Source organism: Heptranchias perlo, chromosome 7 (assembly GCF_035084215.1).
Source record: "Heptranchias perlo isolate sHepPer1 chromosome 7, sHepPer1.hap1, whole genome shotgun sequence".
Lineage (NCBI taxonomy): Eukaryota > Metazoa > Chordata > Chondrichthyes > Hexanchiformes > Hexanchidae > Heptranchias > Heptranchias perlo.
The window spans coordinates 36,278,570-36,295,772 of record NC_090331.1 but is presented as its reverse complement, the minus strand read 5'-3'; the positions used below and the strand labels follow the sequence as shown (position 1 = coordinate 36,295,772).

General features: G+C 40.3%; 1 protein-coding gene across 1 annotated transcript in view; it reads right to left on the bottom strand.

The window, feature by feature from the left end:
• Positions 1-17,203, bottom strand: part of LOC137323995 (uncharacterized) — a 98,489-nt gene that overhangs the window by 55,123 nt on the left and 26,163 nt on the right. The window contains exons 10-18 of the mRNA XM_067988166.1: positions 16,923-17,001; positions 14,391-14,543; positions 13,898-13,960; positions 10,747-10,923; positions 9,104-9,310; positions 8,385-9,017; positions 7,479-7,624; positions 3,767-3,944; positions 1,644-1,937 (exon numbers count right to left, since the gene is read on the bottom strand). Coding sequence (XP_067844267.1) covers positions 1,644-1,937; positions 3,767-3,944; positions 7,479-7,624; positions 8,385-9,017; positions 9,104-9,310; positions 10,747-10,923; positions 13,898-13,960; positions 14,391-14,543; positions 16,923-17,001 — 1,930 coding nt within the window. The remainder of the gene's footprint in view (positions 1-1,643; positions 1,938-3,766; positions 3,945-7,478; positions 7,625-8,384; positions 9,018-9,103; positions 9,311-10,746; positions 10,924-13,897; positions 13,961-14,390; positions 14,544-16,922; positions 17,002-17,203) is intronic.

The window sequence follows — 17,203 nt, the reverse complement described above, 5'->3', positions numbered from 1 at the left end:
TCAGACTAGGAAAGAAAAGTGCATCATCACAATCACTGCTGTGATACAAACAAACATTTATTCCTTTTTAAATTAAGCCAGTCTATGAATACTGGTTAAAGTATTTATTAAAATAAAAATCAAGCAGACAAATGGCTATGTATATTACTATGAATATTGTCAATATATTGCTGTAATTTTGGTAGCCTGCGGCCCTTTACATCAAGTTACATCGAAACTACAGCTCAGAAAAAGGCCATTCGGCCCAACTGGTCTATGCCAGTGTTTATGCTCCACACGTGCCTCCTCCCTCCCTACTTCATCTAACCCCATCAACATATCCTTCAATTCCTTTCTCCCTCATGTGCTTATCTAGCTTCTTCTTAAATGCATCTATGCTATTTGCCTCAGCAACTCCTTATGGTAACGAGTTCCACATTCTTATCACTCTTTGGGTAAAGAAGTCCCTCCCGAATTCCTATTGGACTTCTTAGCCGCTATTTTATATTTATGACCTCTAGTTTTGGACTCCCCCTCAAGTGGAAACATTTTCCCTATGTCAACCCTATCAAACCCTATCATTATCTTAAAGACCTCTATCAGGTCACCCCTCAACATTCTCTTTTCTAGAGAGAAGAGCCCCAGCCTGTTCAGCCTTTCCTGATAGGGATATCCTCACAGTTCTAGTACCATCCTTGCGAACCTTTTTTGCAACTTCTCCAATGCCTCTACATCCTTTCTATAATATGGACTAAATGCCTACCACAAACTTAGAATAAGGACAAGGTTTTCCCCTGCATGTTCAGCATAATTGTACTTTGTTCCATTTTTCAAGCTTTGCAGAAACTTCGATGATACAATAGCACGGCACAGGCTTGTTTTTCAGCAGTCTTCACCTTCAATACAGGTCAATTGCAGGTCCCCTTTAAGAGGTGCAGGCTGCCTTTAAGTAGCGCTAGCCACTCGCAATATCGGGCCCCCTGCTGATTTAAAATAGCAGGCAGCACCAATTTAACATACTGTCTGCAATGCAATGATTGGGCGCGGGTTAATCGAATACCGTGATCCCTATGCACGTTTTCGGGGGTTATCCAATTTAACCCCCTCTCACTTCGGGCTTCAGGAAAGCTAGGGGATTGCTGTCAAGCTGGTGGTGGCAAGAATGCTGTCACTAGAGATATGTGCAAAAGGAGTCAGTTAAACAATGGAAAAATTTCATAAGTAATCAGACTAGCACCCCCGATTACACCAGTGTAAACTTTTCTAATTGCCATACCATGGAAAATGTCCTTACTGCCTTTGCTTGCCAAATCTAGTACCAATCTGACAGCAGTTTAATCTTAGGGCACCTGCCCATTAGGAACTGGCTTGAGACTGCCCATTAGATACCTACAGATAGCAAAGAGAGAAAAAGGTCAACCCAGTCTGATCTGGATTTGAATCTGATGTTTAGATATAAAATAGCAGTGTGCTAGCTCTGCCATCCAGCCCTTTCGATGGCTGTTTAGATTGATTTTCACATATTAAAAATGATTTCAGCATGGAAATTCTACTGTAGACCTGAAAGAGTTTCAGGAAGTTGAATTCCAATTTTAGTTGAGTTACACAGGTATAAAGAACACATAATAAGCAATTGAAATCAAGTGGCATTTTCTATCTGAAACGATGCAGTAATTTAAAGGTGATTAAGTATTCTGGATAAGCTTGAATATCATTGAAAATGATGAACATTGATGGATTCGATACATTGTCAGTGACACTGTCATACAAGTCTGTAGGATTTGTTGAATTTTTTGAAGGGGGAATGACCATTCCTCCCTGTCCTCGACAATAGACTCCAGTAAGTACTCGAGCACGATAAATGTACTTAAATCCGTTCAGGTCAGACCTTGAGTATGTTTCCTGAGCAGAATAATTTGCATCTATGGCAAAATAGGTTCCATTTCCATACATTGTAGCTACCAAAAGAAAAAAAAAACTTGCTTAATTGTGCAATTCATTTTTCATTCTGAAAGAATCAGATATCATAATATTACTCTTTTCAAGAAAATATACCAGAAACAGATCTGCTTTGAACATCCCTAAATTATGCACCTTTAAGATCCACCTCCACAAATCGAATAATTTTTTTTACCAATAAGATTGCGGCCCATGGAATAAAGGGGGCAGTAGCAACATGGATACAGAATTGGCTAAGGAACAGGAAACAGAGAGTAGTGGTGAACGGTTGTTTTTCGGACTGGAGGGAGGTGTACAGTGGTGTTCCCCAGGGGTCGGTGATGGGACCATTGCTTTTCTTGATACATATTAATGACTTGGACTTGGGTGTATTGGGCACAATTTCCAAATTTGCAGATGACACAAAACTTGGAAGGGTAGTAAACAGTGAGGAGGATAGTGACAGACTTCAAGACGATAAAGACAGGCTGGTGGCATGGGCGGACACGTGGCAGATGAAATTTAACGCAGAAAAATGCGAAGTGATACATTTTGGTAGGAAGAGTGAGGAGAGGCAATATAAATAGAGGGCACAACTCTAAAAGGGGTACAAGAACAGAGAGATCTGGGGGTATATGTGCACAAATCGTTGAAGGTGGCAGGGCAGGTTGAGAAAGCGGTTAAAAAAGCATGCGGGATCTTGGGCTTTATAAATAGAAGCATAGAGTACAAAAGTATGGAAGTCATGATGAACCTTTATGAAACATTGGTTCAGCCACAACTGGAGTATTGTGTCCAGTTCTGGGCACCACACTTTAGGAAAGATGTGACGGCCTTAGAGAGGGTGCAGAAGATATTTACTAGAATGATTCCAAGGATGAGGGACTTTAGTTAAGTGGATAGACTGGAGAAGCTGGGGTTGTTTTCCTTGGAACAGAGACGGTTGCGAGGAGATTTGATAGAGGTATTCAAAATCATGCAGGGCCTAGACAGAGTAGATAGAGAGAAACTGTTCCCATTGGCAGAAGGGTCAAGGACCAGAGGACATAGATTTAAGGTGATTGGCAAAAGAACGAAAGGTGACATGAGGAAAAACTTTTTTACACAGCGAGTGGTTAGGATCTGGAATGCACTGCCCGAGGGGTGGTGGAGGCCGATTCAATCATGGCCTTCAAAAGGGAACTGAATAAGTACTTGAAAGAAAAAAAACTGGAGGGCCACTGGGAAAGGGTGGGGGAGTGGGACTAGCTGGATTGCTCTTGCCTAGAGCTGGTGCGGACTTGATGAGCCAAATGGCCTCCTTCCATGCTGTAACCTTTCTATGATTCTAACTAAGAGGTTTGAAGGTGTGGAGCCGATTTTAGTTTGCTGTGGTAATCGGGCAGGCAGGGTGCATCGCGGTCCTGTTTTGGGTGGTAGCACTGGCCTCCCATTTTAAGTCTCGCTCGAAAATCAAGTTGGGCAGGCCTTAGGCAGAAAGTGGGTGAGACTTTTTCCACATTTTCGTCTGCCTACCGGCCCGTTGTCCGGCTTAAGCAGAGTAGTAGGGGTACGAAAATCGGCCCCATGTTGTCTAATATTATACTCAAAATATAATCTTAAATTATTTTTTTCAAAAAGTGTACTAAAGTTTCGCTCTCAAGAAAATAGCCACACATATTTTTTAAAATAAAAGATCAGGAAAAGACTATAGTTCTGATGAAAGGTACACACCCAAAATATCATAGCCTGGCTTTTCTCTTTACGGATGCTTACTGACCTGCTTTACATTCTCAATATGTTCTGTTTTGATTTCAGATTTCCAGCATTTACAGTTTTTCCCTTTTGATAAAGAAATACTATTCCTTACCATTCCTTCCTGCATAGCTGCGATTAAATCCATGATGGTTGATTGAATCGAGTGTGTCTGGTGCTGTTCCATGAAATAAGATCCTTTCATTATTAGTGCCAACAGGATTTTTTTCTTCCAGCAGTTGTTTTTTAATCATATAATTCTTCCAAAGACATAGGTTTTGCAATCTTTCAATCTGTTAAAGGAAATTTCTTGGTCAAATTTATAGACAGGTTAATTTTTAAAATAAAGCTCAAAGTACTTAATACCAAACAAAGTCGGCTTCTATTACAAAAGAAGTGTCCACATCCAAAATGTTAAATCGTCTGTTCTCTCCAGTGATGCTACCTGATTTGCTGAATGTTTCCAGTATTTTGTGTTTTTGTTTCAGATTTCCAGCACCTGCAGTTTTTTTGCTTTCTATCTCCTATTCAATCATTCATTAATGAAACATCTGGAAAACATATGGGGCTTGATGTTAGCAGGGCTGCAGGTTCGCGGCGGGAGGGCTATTGGGCACGTGGGTAATGCGCCCGGTGAAATTAGTCTGCCCCCTGCGCGATCGCAGCCTAATTGGATCCACTTACCTGGTCTTCCGGGTTCCCCACTGCTGATCTGAGCGTCGGGGGGACTGCGCATGCGCAGTAAGGTCTGTCAGCTGGAGGAGCTCTATTTAAAGGGGCAGTCCTCCACTGACTGATGCCGCAAGAAATAGGAAAAATTACAGCATGGAGCAGCCCAGGGGGAAGGCTGCTCCCAGTTTAATGATGCCTCACTCCAGGTATCATTAGATGGGGTGAGGAGGAGAGGGAGGACAGAGATCTTCACCCTGGCGGGCGGGAGGAAGCGGCCTGCCTCTGCCATCAGGAAGGCCTGGCTCGAGGTGGCAGAGGAGGTCATCTGCACCACCAACATATCGCCCACCTGCATACAGTGCAGGAGGCGCTCCAATGACCTAAGTAGGTCAGCCAAAGTGAGTACACTTACTTATTCCCCTACACTCCATCTGCCACATCACCGCCCCCACCCCACATCTCCTTCTGCACTGCCAACACTACTCTGTCACATCACCCCTCATACCCACTCAAAGCTCATCCTCATCTTACCTGCACTTACTCACCTCGCCAGTACTCATCCCGCCACTACCACTCAACCTAATCCTCATACAATCTCATGGCTCTATCTCATACTCACCCTCTCGTGCATCTCTTTCACAGTCAGCCTCACTCAACCTGCCACTACCTGTGCTGCAGCCACAGGGCATGCATCACATATGTGCAGTAGGCAGCGTAAGGCAAACGTGTCGTGAGTATGAAGGGGATGCACAAGGGTGTTTGAGGGTTTGTCATGGTTTTTACTGATATTGAATTTCTGACCAACTCAAGTTTGTGGTGGGGTGGTCTTAACGCTCGCCACTGTAAGGATCAAGTGATTGGCATCGCAAACGAGTTGCACAGTGATGCAATGGAAGCCCTTTCTATTCATAAATTAGCGGTCGTTTTCATAGGGGATTTTGAGTGGCGCATGAGTTCCATCAATTGCACCCTCCACTTGTGGGAAGCCAGCTAGCCTATAGAACTGGATAGCTTTCTCTCTGAATCTTTTTGCTTCTCTGGTTCCATTGAGCAGGAAATATATTGTGCAGTCCTCCTGATGAGAGCATTAGTGACCTTCTTGATGCAGCGGTGAGCTGCTGACTGGCCAATGCAGCACAGGTCACCTGAGTTTACCTGGAAAGATCCAGATGCAAAGAAGGGCAGCGGTGACCTGGACTAGTACAGGCAATGCTGTTCTCATGATGAAAATGGGCTACGGGTCTTCAGCCAGCAGTTGACGTATTTCCCCAGTAGCCTTCTGGGGGAATGTACTGCCTTCTGATGCATTGACATTCAGAGAAATCTAAATAAGACCATCTTGATCTGCAGACCCTGGTGAGGGGGTACGAACACATAGGGAATAGATGCGTTCATGAAGTCTGACTGTAAAAGTCTCTAATCTGATCTCTTGTATGTCACAGAAGTTACAACACAGAAACAGATCATTTGGCCCAACTAGTCCATGTCAACATTTACCCTCCAGAGAAATAGTTCCAATCACATTTATCCACCGTATTCCAATATCTCTTCAAACCCTTTCCCATTATCTGGACAGAAGTTGCTTTTTGGGAAAAATGCTCGATAATCCATACAAAAAAAAGTGTAACAACAAAAAAGTGAATGTGCTATGGTAATCATGTTTCTACACCCTTCTTCATAACAAAAAAACAAAGGCATTTCCATGGGGAAATCAATCCAGAGTATCAAGCAGTACTTTGAGCAGAGCTCTGTAGAAGTAGCAGCAAAAATTCTGACAACACAATATTTTAAAGAATCCTATGCAGGAAATACTAACCTTCAGTATGAGCACACAAAACGGCCTCCTCCAATTTGTATCCAATTTGTTGCCAATTCCGGTTGGAGGCATTCCTGGAGGTTTGATCACGTGATGTTCTGATCACATGTCATCAACAAATGTGACATCTGATCACATGACATCTACAAATGTTACTGCATTTACCTGATAAAGGTTGGTTCTCCCGTAGTTGAGTATCTTTGCTCATGGTTTCGCACCAGCAGCTATTGTGCGAGAACTTCCAAGAACCAAGGAAAGGAGAAACCAAGGGTGGGTAGTGATTCATGGGGAAACCAGAGGTGGGAGGAAATTTGATTCCACCAGTAACTAATATTAACTCACTGAAATTGCACCAATAACTGATAGTAATACTGGTAACACACAGATTTCCCTCATAAGCAACAATAATTCAATAATTCACTGATAGTCTATAAGTAACTGGTAGTAATAGATGTAATGCCCCAATGTCCTACCTGTAACTAACAGTAATCCTATAACCCCCTGAAACCATACCCAGAAATTCCCTGTACTGCACAATGTCTGGTTAGTCCCCAGTTAATGCCACTTTTAATAGGCCCTATCTCCTTGGTCTCTGGTTTTGACTCAGGTTCTATGTGAAGTGAAAATTCTATGCTGGCAAAGAAACACTAATCTTCAGTATGAGCACCCAAAATAGCCACCTCAGGGACATTTATAATGGTGTTAATTCTTTGGCACAGGTTTAGGGCGGAAATGGAGGGGAGTGAGTTGGAGGGGCTGGCCACACCCTCTTGACTTAATTTACAGGGGCAGCAAGCACATCTGGCTGGTATTAAAAGGGTCTGGTGGATTTTTGGGAGGAGAATGCAGGTGCAGTTTTTTTGAGATGGATTTGAGGTGGTAGCTTCAAAAAACCATTCTGCTCTTTTTACTGCCCCTAATCCACTCCAAAATGGGCAGTAACTCAGGAGAATCCCCCCCTGTATTTCTTCGGCAATTTTTTGTCAAGCAGTAATATGCAAATTTTCTAAAATACACATGTAGAGAAGACTCCACATAATTTAAGATTAACAGTGATGTTTTTAGTCAACTGCGAACAATTTTCTATTGCTGATCTCTAGAACCAGTGTGTTTGTACCATTCTATCAAATTGTTTTATACTGGGTTATAAATAAAACACAAATCAAACAGGTGATGAACTGCACAACATAAACACGTTAGTCATATTTATCTAAATTTGGAGGTATGCAACTTCCAATCACATTTTAATTGAAGGTATGGTCACTTTCCATTATCTCGTTATGTTATTATGCCATGAAAAGGGGATTATATATCAACTAATGTTAAAATATTGAAATACCTTCACAATCTGAAGCAGGTAAGACCCTGTTTTGAATGATTTCTCCACATCCTGATATTCTTTGGATTGTTGCTGCAGCTGCACAGATCGGTATTGTGATGTTTGCATGTCATCCCAATGGTTTGGAATGCTGTTGGTTGACAATCCTGCAAATATACAAAATAAATCACCTCATATTTTTATCATAGTTCACATGCTAGTTTAACATTTTCTTAGCTTATCAAAGAGATGGTTATCAAAGCTAGAATATTTTTCCACTTTAAGCATCCAATGACTGTATCAAGTGCTACCAGGTTCAATATAAGATAAGCCAGATACAGATTAAAGTTTCTCTGATTTAAAGGGATGACAACATGAGAAAAGCCCTTGGGGAAACTTTTTGTGCCATTTGTTTACAAACACACAAAATATGGCACCATATGAATGAAGCAAATTATTTGTCCACGATGTTGTAAACAAAAAGAGTGCACAAGTCTTTTAGCTTTTTCTTCTGGGCAAGTAAAAGGATTGCAAAATATTTTCTTTTATTTAAAAAATTATTCAGTGAATACTTTGCCCTAACATCTCCAGCTCTGAGCAGTATTCTACTACACCAGCGAGATTATTTCCGTTTACCACACAAGTCATCCTTAGTCCTTAAGATTGCTAGTTTAGTTCCAATTAATGACAGAATTATAGGCAGTTTTGTACTGTGAACCAATGTGCACTTCAAACTGAATTGAGACTGCCCAAACTAACCTTACGTAGGTTTCTTTCTAGCATGCCATCATCCACAGGGCAAAAAGAGTCTCCTGGTCCACTTTACCACCCACTTTATCCCTTGTAGAAAATGTATCCAAATTCTGATATGCATACTCTTTTGAATAAAAATGGGCAGTGTAAATTATGTAGCATGAAAAATTTTACCTTCTGTTTTTAAAACCCTTTTCAGAGTAATTTTATTTCCCTGATTGTCAACTGCAGTATCCTTCCTCAACTCCACAGTAAATGTTCTGCCTCGCAATTCAATATCAGTTGTAGTTTTGTTTTCATTGAATGCCTTTTCCAGTTTGAGGTTTGTAGCACTGTCAAATGATATGAACTGAGTGCCTTGTTGAAACTGCCATTCCAGCAAATTGCTGATAAGTTCCTCATCTCTTCTTCTGGATTCTTCTCCTCTGATATTGTTAACCATTTCCTGAATTTTGGAATAGGCAGTCAAAACATCCCTAGCGAGACCACAAACTTTGATCTGAGCCCCAGATCTGTTACATTCCAGCTCTACCTTGATTTGCAAACTTTTATGGAGGTGGTTTAATTCTTCGCGTTCTTTTTCAGAAAACTGAAATATGTAGTCACTGCTAATGACTTTGTCATCCTGCTCCGTTAAAATTAATTTTTCTAGCCAGGATTTAGTGCTTTCTACGATTTGCTTGCTGCTTCCACAGATCTCAAATAGAGCTGGCTCTATCTGATCTTCTAATACAATATGTTCTTCAGCGAAGAATTGTTTATCTTTACTTTTACTTTGATCTCCAAAAAGCACGGTTGTCACTGCATCTAGGAGCATCAGAAATATTATCCATTAGGACAAAACATGAATATACATAAATATTTTTTGCTTTGTAAAATGTTTTGATACTTACTCTTGGCCTTTTTCCAGAGAGATTCTGTTTCTGGAAGATTGGATCCTTCACATTTCTGCATACTGCTAGAAAATTCATTTAACATTTGTGGTTGGAAAATAACAAAGCGAATTTTGTGCAAAGAAGTTGGAGATTTTCTGCCTGCAAACTCAGCAACTGAATCAATCATTGCATCAGCAACTTGGGAAGGGTTTGCTCCTCCTTGTCCTATTTATTGGGGTGAAAAACAGTTTAAAATTTACATACATGACCTGGCCTTCTGGTCACCTTTACAACAATTCATTGGCTAAGGAACCAATTTCTCTAAGTTCTTCCTGTGCCCTTGGTTAGTCCTTTAATTGATAGCAGGTCCAGGGATTTCTACATTCATTTTTTTGAATCATTTCAGTTCATGCCCCATGACACCAAAAAATTCTCAGTTACAATAATAATGCTACTCAGGTGTCTGAAATAGTTTCATTACTGTATTAATGCTAAACAGCTAAAATATATTAGTTCCAAATAAAAGTGATTAAAATTTTACTTCTGCTCTGCTTATCTTTTCTTTATTTTATACCTACTATTTTAACTTTTTATTTTACATTATTTAAATATTTCTATTTTAACTTTTATTTTTTTCATCACATTTATGTTTAAGAACTCAATTGATTTTATATGCCTTTACCATCTTCTTGCATGAGATCAAACTGGCACAGCTAAAACTGGCTGCCAAATCCTTTAAGCAAGTGAATGGCATTCACCCTCTACTCCGGTAACCTTGCCAGGGTCCAGCTATCAATATCATGCAGAAGTGCCAATGAGCTACTGTCGTTTTCACATCACAGATTAGTTGCTATTATCTGACAAAAACACTTGCAGCCACAGAAATGTATTTCTTGACCAACTGACAGCTTAGCTCAGTTGGTAGCACTTAACTCAAAAGTTAGAAAGTGGGGGACTTAAGCACACAATATGGCTGACACTCCTGGTTAACATTCTTCCTTCAACTGAAAGAGAAATTATGTTGTGATTCATTTATTTACTGTTTTTTGGGACCTTGCTGTGAGCAAATGGCTGCCATGTTTGTCTACATAACTATAGTGATTATACTTCAAAAGTAACCCAATAGCTATAAAGTGCTCTGGCACATCCTGAGTATGTGATATGGTGCTATAAAAATGCTAGTTATTTCATGTATGTCCTTCACTTTCCACTTTCTCACCCTCAATGTTGACTGTCTTCAGTCTGCCTTCCCCCTTTCTTGCAATTCCTTCTATTATAAGCATCTTCTTGGTATCTGGGCAGCTAATAAGACCCCACTTCCATTTTTCAGCACTCGCTGTCCTGTCAGATGTGATATCCTTTCCATTACAAAGACTGCATACTCCCATCTCCACAACATTGCCTGCCTCCAACCATTACCTCAGCCCCTTCACTGCTGAAACCTTCATACATGCCTTTGTCACTTCCAGACTTGACTTCACCAATGCTTTCCTTGCTGGACTTGCTTCCTCCACGCCCCATATAGCCATAACACTTAACCATATTCAAAACAAACCTTACGCGTAGCAGCTTTACAACCTTAATCCTCTAAAGATTTTACTTATTTTTAATGTATAATGAAACACAAAATATTGACAAAAAAAATTGAGCAAAGTTCAAACCTGTTCCAAGCGCAGGGAAAGAAACTGAAGTGAATTTGTTTTGTTCACACTCCTGAAGAATTTCACCAACAAAAGCTTTTATTTGACTTGGGTATTTTTGCCCAATCATGTGAATTATATTTTGACACTGTAGATCTCCCGGATTTGTCATTATTATTCCACTGTTTGGCTGTAAGCCTTCAAAATAAATAGAGAATTACTTCATCTAATTTTTGTAAGCTTATTGTAACATAAAAATAATATAGAAATAACAGTTCTGTAATTAATAGTGCAAGTTTCTCCTTCAGTAATATTTTAATTGCTTTTTAAGAAGATAGTTTTTATAATCTTCTGTGGCACTGCTCACAGATAATTCAGGACACAGGCCAGGGAGTGGTTCAGTCAGATAGGGAATGGAGCACAGGTAGGGGAATTGCAACATAAGGACAAAGAACAAAGGATTGGGTGAAGTGTGTGCTGAGTGGAGATGCAGCAGGACAGGAGGCCTGAGTTGAAGCAAGGACAGAGTGGATTTGGTTTCTTGTTATCTGGCAACTGGAAGCAGAAATGTCTGGGACCTGAAGCTGGTGGCAATGGCAGACTTAGTTCATCAATAACATATACCATAATTGCATTATTTTATAAAATAAAACCTTACTATATAGTTAGTTACATCATTCTTCTTCATAGGTACCTCAGAGAGTGCTCCCTCCTTCAAAATATACTGGTGTTCATCGGGCTTAGAAAGGAGGCAGTCGAATCTGAATTCTGGGAGTTATATCACGCAGAGTGATACTGATGCCTTCTAGGCTTTATGGTCTGAAACCTGGTTGAGCCTCTTCATTCAGGACAGGTGATAATGACAGAGTGATTTTCACATTCCTGGGACTTGAGTTCATGGTATTTCCCACAGCATTTGTGGGAAATACCATGAACTCAAGTCCCAGGAATGTGAAAACGGATAGGGCTCCACAGGGAAATGTTATTGGAGAAATTTCAAACACAGAAAAAGCTATAAGAGCAAGATTGGTGATTTATGTAATTAAAAAAAGAATATTATGTTGCAAACCTTATTTTTCATATTTAGTCCTCAGATTACTGACAAGATAGTGGTTGAAACCATTTTCAAAAGATATTTTGAGTTATTTCAATGCTTCTCCTTCTCCTTGCTAGTTCTTTTATTGATAGCTCTTTTCTGACTGCTGATTTTCAATTGGTATTTTTTGTACCTTCTTGCTATTTGTTCATTAGAAAAAGAAAATTGGTACATTTCCTACCTGTTCAGATGTGATTTGTTGCTATTTTATGAATGTGATATTTGCGCCAAATGGGCTGTAAATGGGACATGATGCTTTAATAAGCGATATCTGTGATGTTTTGTCGTACAAAAAGACTGTGCTCAATGTAAAATGTTTTATATATAGCTGCAGATCTTCTGTGGCATTGCTGATGGTGAGTCGGAGATTTTCTTAGTATAATCAGGGACAGTGATGTATCCTCCCAGGATCTATCCTTGCATCCCCTCCTTCTCATCATCTCAAATTTACCCCTAGCAACATCATCGGAAGGCCTGATATCGATTATCGCATGTACGCTGATGACACCCAGCTCTACTTCTCGACCCCTCCACTGCCTCTGTATTGTCGGACTGCTTGCCCGACATCCAGTCCTGGATGAGCTGCAATTTCCTCCAGTTAAACATTGGGAAGACCAATGCCATTGTCTTCGGTCCCGCCACAAACTCCATACCCTCGCCTCCGTTTTCATCCTCCTCCACGACCATTGTCTCAGTTTGAACCAGGCGGTTCTCAAGCTCGGTTGAGCTGAGCTTCCGATTTATATCCTCTCCATCACAAAGTCTGTCTAACCTCCAGAACATCGCCCGCCCGCCTCTGTCTCTGCCTTAGCCGACCTGCTGAAACCCTCATCCATGCCTTTCTCACCTCCAGACTCAATGCTCGCCTGGCCATCCCATCTTCGACCCTCCGTAAACTTCAGATCCTCCAAAACTCTACTGCCTGTATCCTATTCTGTGCCATTTCACTCACACATCACCGCTGTGCTCACTGAGCCACATTAGCTCCCAGTCCCCCAATGCTCAAATGTAAAATTCTCATCCTTGTGTTTAAATCCCTTCATGTCCTCACCGCTCCCTATCTCTGTAACATCCTCCAGCCCTACAACCCTCCCAGAACTCTGCATTCCTCCAACTCTTGTCTCTTGTACATCCTTCACCCCACCATTGGGGGCCATGCCTTCAGCCATCTGAGCCCTATGCTCTGGAATTCCTTCCCTAAACCTCTCCACCTCTTCTCCTTCTCCTCCTTTAAGAACCTCGTTAAAATCCACATCTTTGACCAAATTTTTGGTCACCCCCCCTAATATCTCCTTCTTTGGCTCCATGTCCATTCTTGCCTGATTACGTATCTGCAAAGCATCTTGTGACATTTGCTATGATAAAGGTGCAATAGAAATGCAAGTTGTTGCTGTTATCAGCACTGGAGGGATGGGTGGGGGTGAAAAATACTACAGAGGGTGTTGTTCTAGGAAAATTGGGACAATTCCTGGGATTTGGGAACATATGGAGAGTGGCCCTGGGAGTATTTGGGAGGGCTTCCAGGGTCAGGGAGCATTAGGGCAGCACTGGGATCAGTTAACACTGGGATTGTGTTCTAAAGGTTTCTGAGCACTGAGAGGAAGTCCCAGGATCTGGGCGGGGGAGTGGGGGAATGAAGTCTCGGGTTGAGGTGGCCTGTGATTTACAGTTTGGAAGCACTGGGAGGACCAAAATCTGACATTTTTGGGGGGCAAGGTGTAGAAGCCTTGTGAGGAGGATGGTCAAGGAAACTGTGATGCAAACTGCCCCTGGCTGCTTTTGGAACATCAGGACCTACCCTTCCACCATGTTCCTGTTTGTCAGCCTCCTCTCTGATCCATCCACAATCACTTTTGCAACCCCACCCCCCCCCCCCAACTCCATCAACACTTTCTCGATTATCAGCCAGTTCCTGTCTTTCTGTTTCTGCCTTATAGAATTGCTTGATAATCTGGTATAAAATCAATCATTTAGTTTTAGTACGGAATTTTATAACCAGAAAACAGAGTTTAATATTTACAGGTATAAATTACATAGGTAATAAGGAAATAAAACAAATTCCTCCAGTAACTATACCCAGTTGTTGGCATTCATCCACGACAGTTTGACCAGCAGCATCTAAAATTGCCTTGGACACACCTGAAATTAAATGTGTAAATGAAATGATTAATTTATTAGACGAGCATAAAATAATTTCTTAATTTTCAATTGGTAATTAATTTATCCCTGCACTAATCATACTTGTTACTGCACAACAAAATATGTTTTGATTGGTGCATGCTTATTTAAACCAAATTAACATTTGATATCTCTAATCAATGAATTCTGATAGTAAATTGGGTGGTATCAATGTTTGTATCATAAACGCAAGTTCTTTCTATTGTATCCAGTTTTTAGTTTATCTTTGTTCCACAATATATTGTGATTATTTAATGGTTTACAACTGCTTTACTGGTCAAACGCTATCTCAGCTGTTTTATATTTTGATGTATAAAATCTGTATGGAAATCAAATATTAGGAATTATATTCTGTTTCTTCAAATCACTTTTGAACATTGTGCTGAAATACCTGTTCTTAGTGTGAACTTATTATTTGATGAATTGACAATGACATCAGTGGTCTCCTTTGTTATGTCTCCTGTTATTACTTGCAGCAAAATTGGTCCTACTTGTATTTCAGCATGACCTAAGGTGGGTGAAGAAAGTCTTCCAAACAAAGGTCCTGCAAAAAAAGTTTTGAAAAATTATACTATTATAAATTACTTCTGATGCTCTTCTCTTTTACTCCTTAGAAATGTGTGAACATGTACATCTTTGCATGAATATATAACAACACATGCAGACTCATGGATGGAAAAATACTAAAACTCTATAAACCAATCAAATATACATAAATGCCGTCTCTCAGATGCCTTACTGTTTTACACCCAGAAGTGCAACTACCGAATTAACTTCAGCACGATCAAGCAATATCATTTCCCCTTTTCATGATTAAACATCATGTGAAAAATAGACCTGGCTCATACATCAATTTGTACATTTCTGGTTCTTGAAGGGCTGCAGAAATGTCACTTTGCTAGGAAGAATAGAAAAACAGAATATTTTTTAAATGGTGAGAAACTATTAAATGTTGGTATTCAGAGAGACTTGGGTGTCCTCGTACAAGAAACACAAAAAGTTAGTATGCAGGTACAGCAGGCAATTAGGAAAGCAAATGGCATGTTGGCCTTTATTGCAAGGGGGTTGGAGTACAAGAGTAAGGAACTCTTACTACAGTTGTACAAGGCTTTAGTGAGACCTCATCTGGAGTACTGCATACAATTTTGGTCTCCTTATCTAAGGAAGAATATACTTGCCTTGGAGGCGGTGCAACAAAGGTTCACTAGATTAATTCTTGGGATGAGAGAGTTGTCCTATGAAGAGAGGTTGAGTAGAATGGGCCAAGACTCTCTGGAGTTTAGAAGAATGAGAGGTGATCTCATTAAAACATATAAGATTATGAGGGGGCTTGACAGGGTAAATGCTAAGAGATTGTTTCCCTTGGCTAGAGAGTCTAGAACTAGGGGGCATAGTCGCAGTATAAGGGATCGGCCACTCAAGACTGAGATGAGGAGGAATTTCTTCAGGCAGAGGGTTGTGAATCTTTGGAATTCTCTACCCCAGGGGGTTGTGGATGCTGAGTCATTGAATATATTCAAGGCTGAGATGGATAGATTTTTGGACTCTAGGGGAATCAAGGGATATGGGGATCGGGCGGGAAAGTGGAGTTGAGGTCGATAATCAGCCATGATCTGAATGAATGGCGGCGCAGGCTCGAGGGGCCGTATGGCCTACTCCTGCTCCCATTTCTTATGTTCTTATGAACACGGTTGGAGTGGGGAATGATGCTGAGGCAGGGATATTGGAAGGTCTGGAATTAAGGGCAAAAGAGCAGCAGATGGGTCTTCATACTGGCAGGAAGAGTAGTAGGAGTGGGGCATGGATGAAGAACAGGAGTGGATCAAGCAGGGCCAGTAAACTGGAGAAGTGAGCTTGGGAGCCAGAAGTACCGGGACTAATTGGACAGCTCTGCCAAAGAGCCGGCACAAACATGATGGGCCAAATGGACTCCTTCTCTGCAGTATCTTTCTATCATTCTATAATTCTAAGATGGATGGATAAGAATATGGGTAAATTTGAGATTTCTTTCTGAATTTTCTTATGGGTTTATCTTATAAATGTTTATTAGGTTTCTAGTGCGATATTAAAGAACTGTGTTGGTGGCGATACCATGGAGAATTTTTTGTTGGTGTAATGTGATTCTGTAGACTTTTTCAGTGGAATATACTTAGGATAAATTAGGGAATTAGTTGAATGTGGGAAGAAAGATTTTGTGTAATATTATTAGTGAATAGAAAAAGTCGAAAATAACCCAATCGAGCAGTAAAATCACAGGCACTTAAACAATGTTGAAGAAAACAAATCATCAACGACTCAACATAAATGACAGATTTAAAGCACATGATGAACAATGGCCCTGAAACCCTTGCAGAAGACCAGTGGAATCCTGGGAAACCAGCACAAACAGCAGAAAAACCATTTCCCTGGGGGTTCTTCTGGTCTCCCGCCCAAGTTGCAGCAAGGCATCAGTAGAACGCCCACAGAATTTCAGGGCTAACAGATTTTGCTATAAAAGTATCATTCAATGATTAATGATGGGTGATTACAAATCTGGCATTATGATGCAAGAATTCAAATATAGATGACGGACAAACAGACAGACAGACATAATGTGATCTTAATTTGACATCATGCTGAATCACTGTTCAAATAAAGATAAAAATGAACTGGGCTTGAAAATTCAACTATATGGAAGGAAGCATGAAAATGTACTCATAATTCCTGAAATAAAAAGATTCAATGGAATACTTATTTAACCCTTCTTTAGAAAATGCCAGAAGAAGGATGCTATAGAATTTTGATCTTTAATTAGACTGTCTGGATCTAACAAAGTCTGGAGGATTTGGGAGGACCACTGCTATGGTAAAAAATGTGTTTTTCATCATCAGTTTATGTGGAACAAATCAATTCTAATCAGCACTTGAAACAAATATCCACCTACCTGAGGGTCTCTGCTGTACAGTGGGAAGTGTCATTTTCGGCTGATGGTTGAATGTTCTTTTGAATTCACAAGACATCGCCTAACAACAAAATATTGTCAATATTTAGAGCAATGAAGCCAGTTTTTAAAAAATATAATTCTTAGAAAGTAAACTGCCTTTCATTGCCAGCATGTTTCTCTAATTTTACAGAAATAAAATTGTAAATGTTTGAAAAATAAAAAATTAAAGAGCAATAAAACAAATATTCCAAATAAAATAGTACCATTGCAATGTAAGGTAA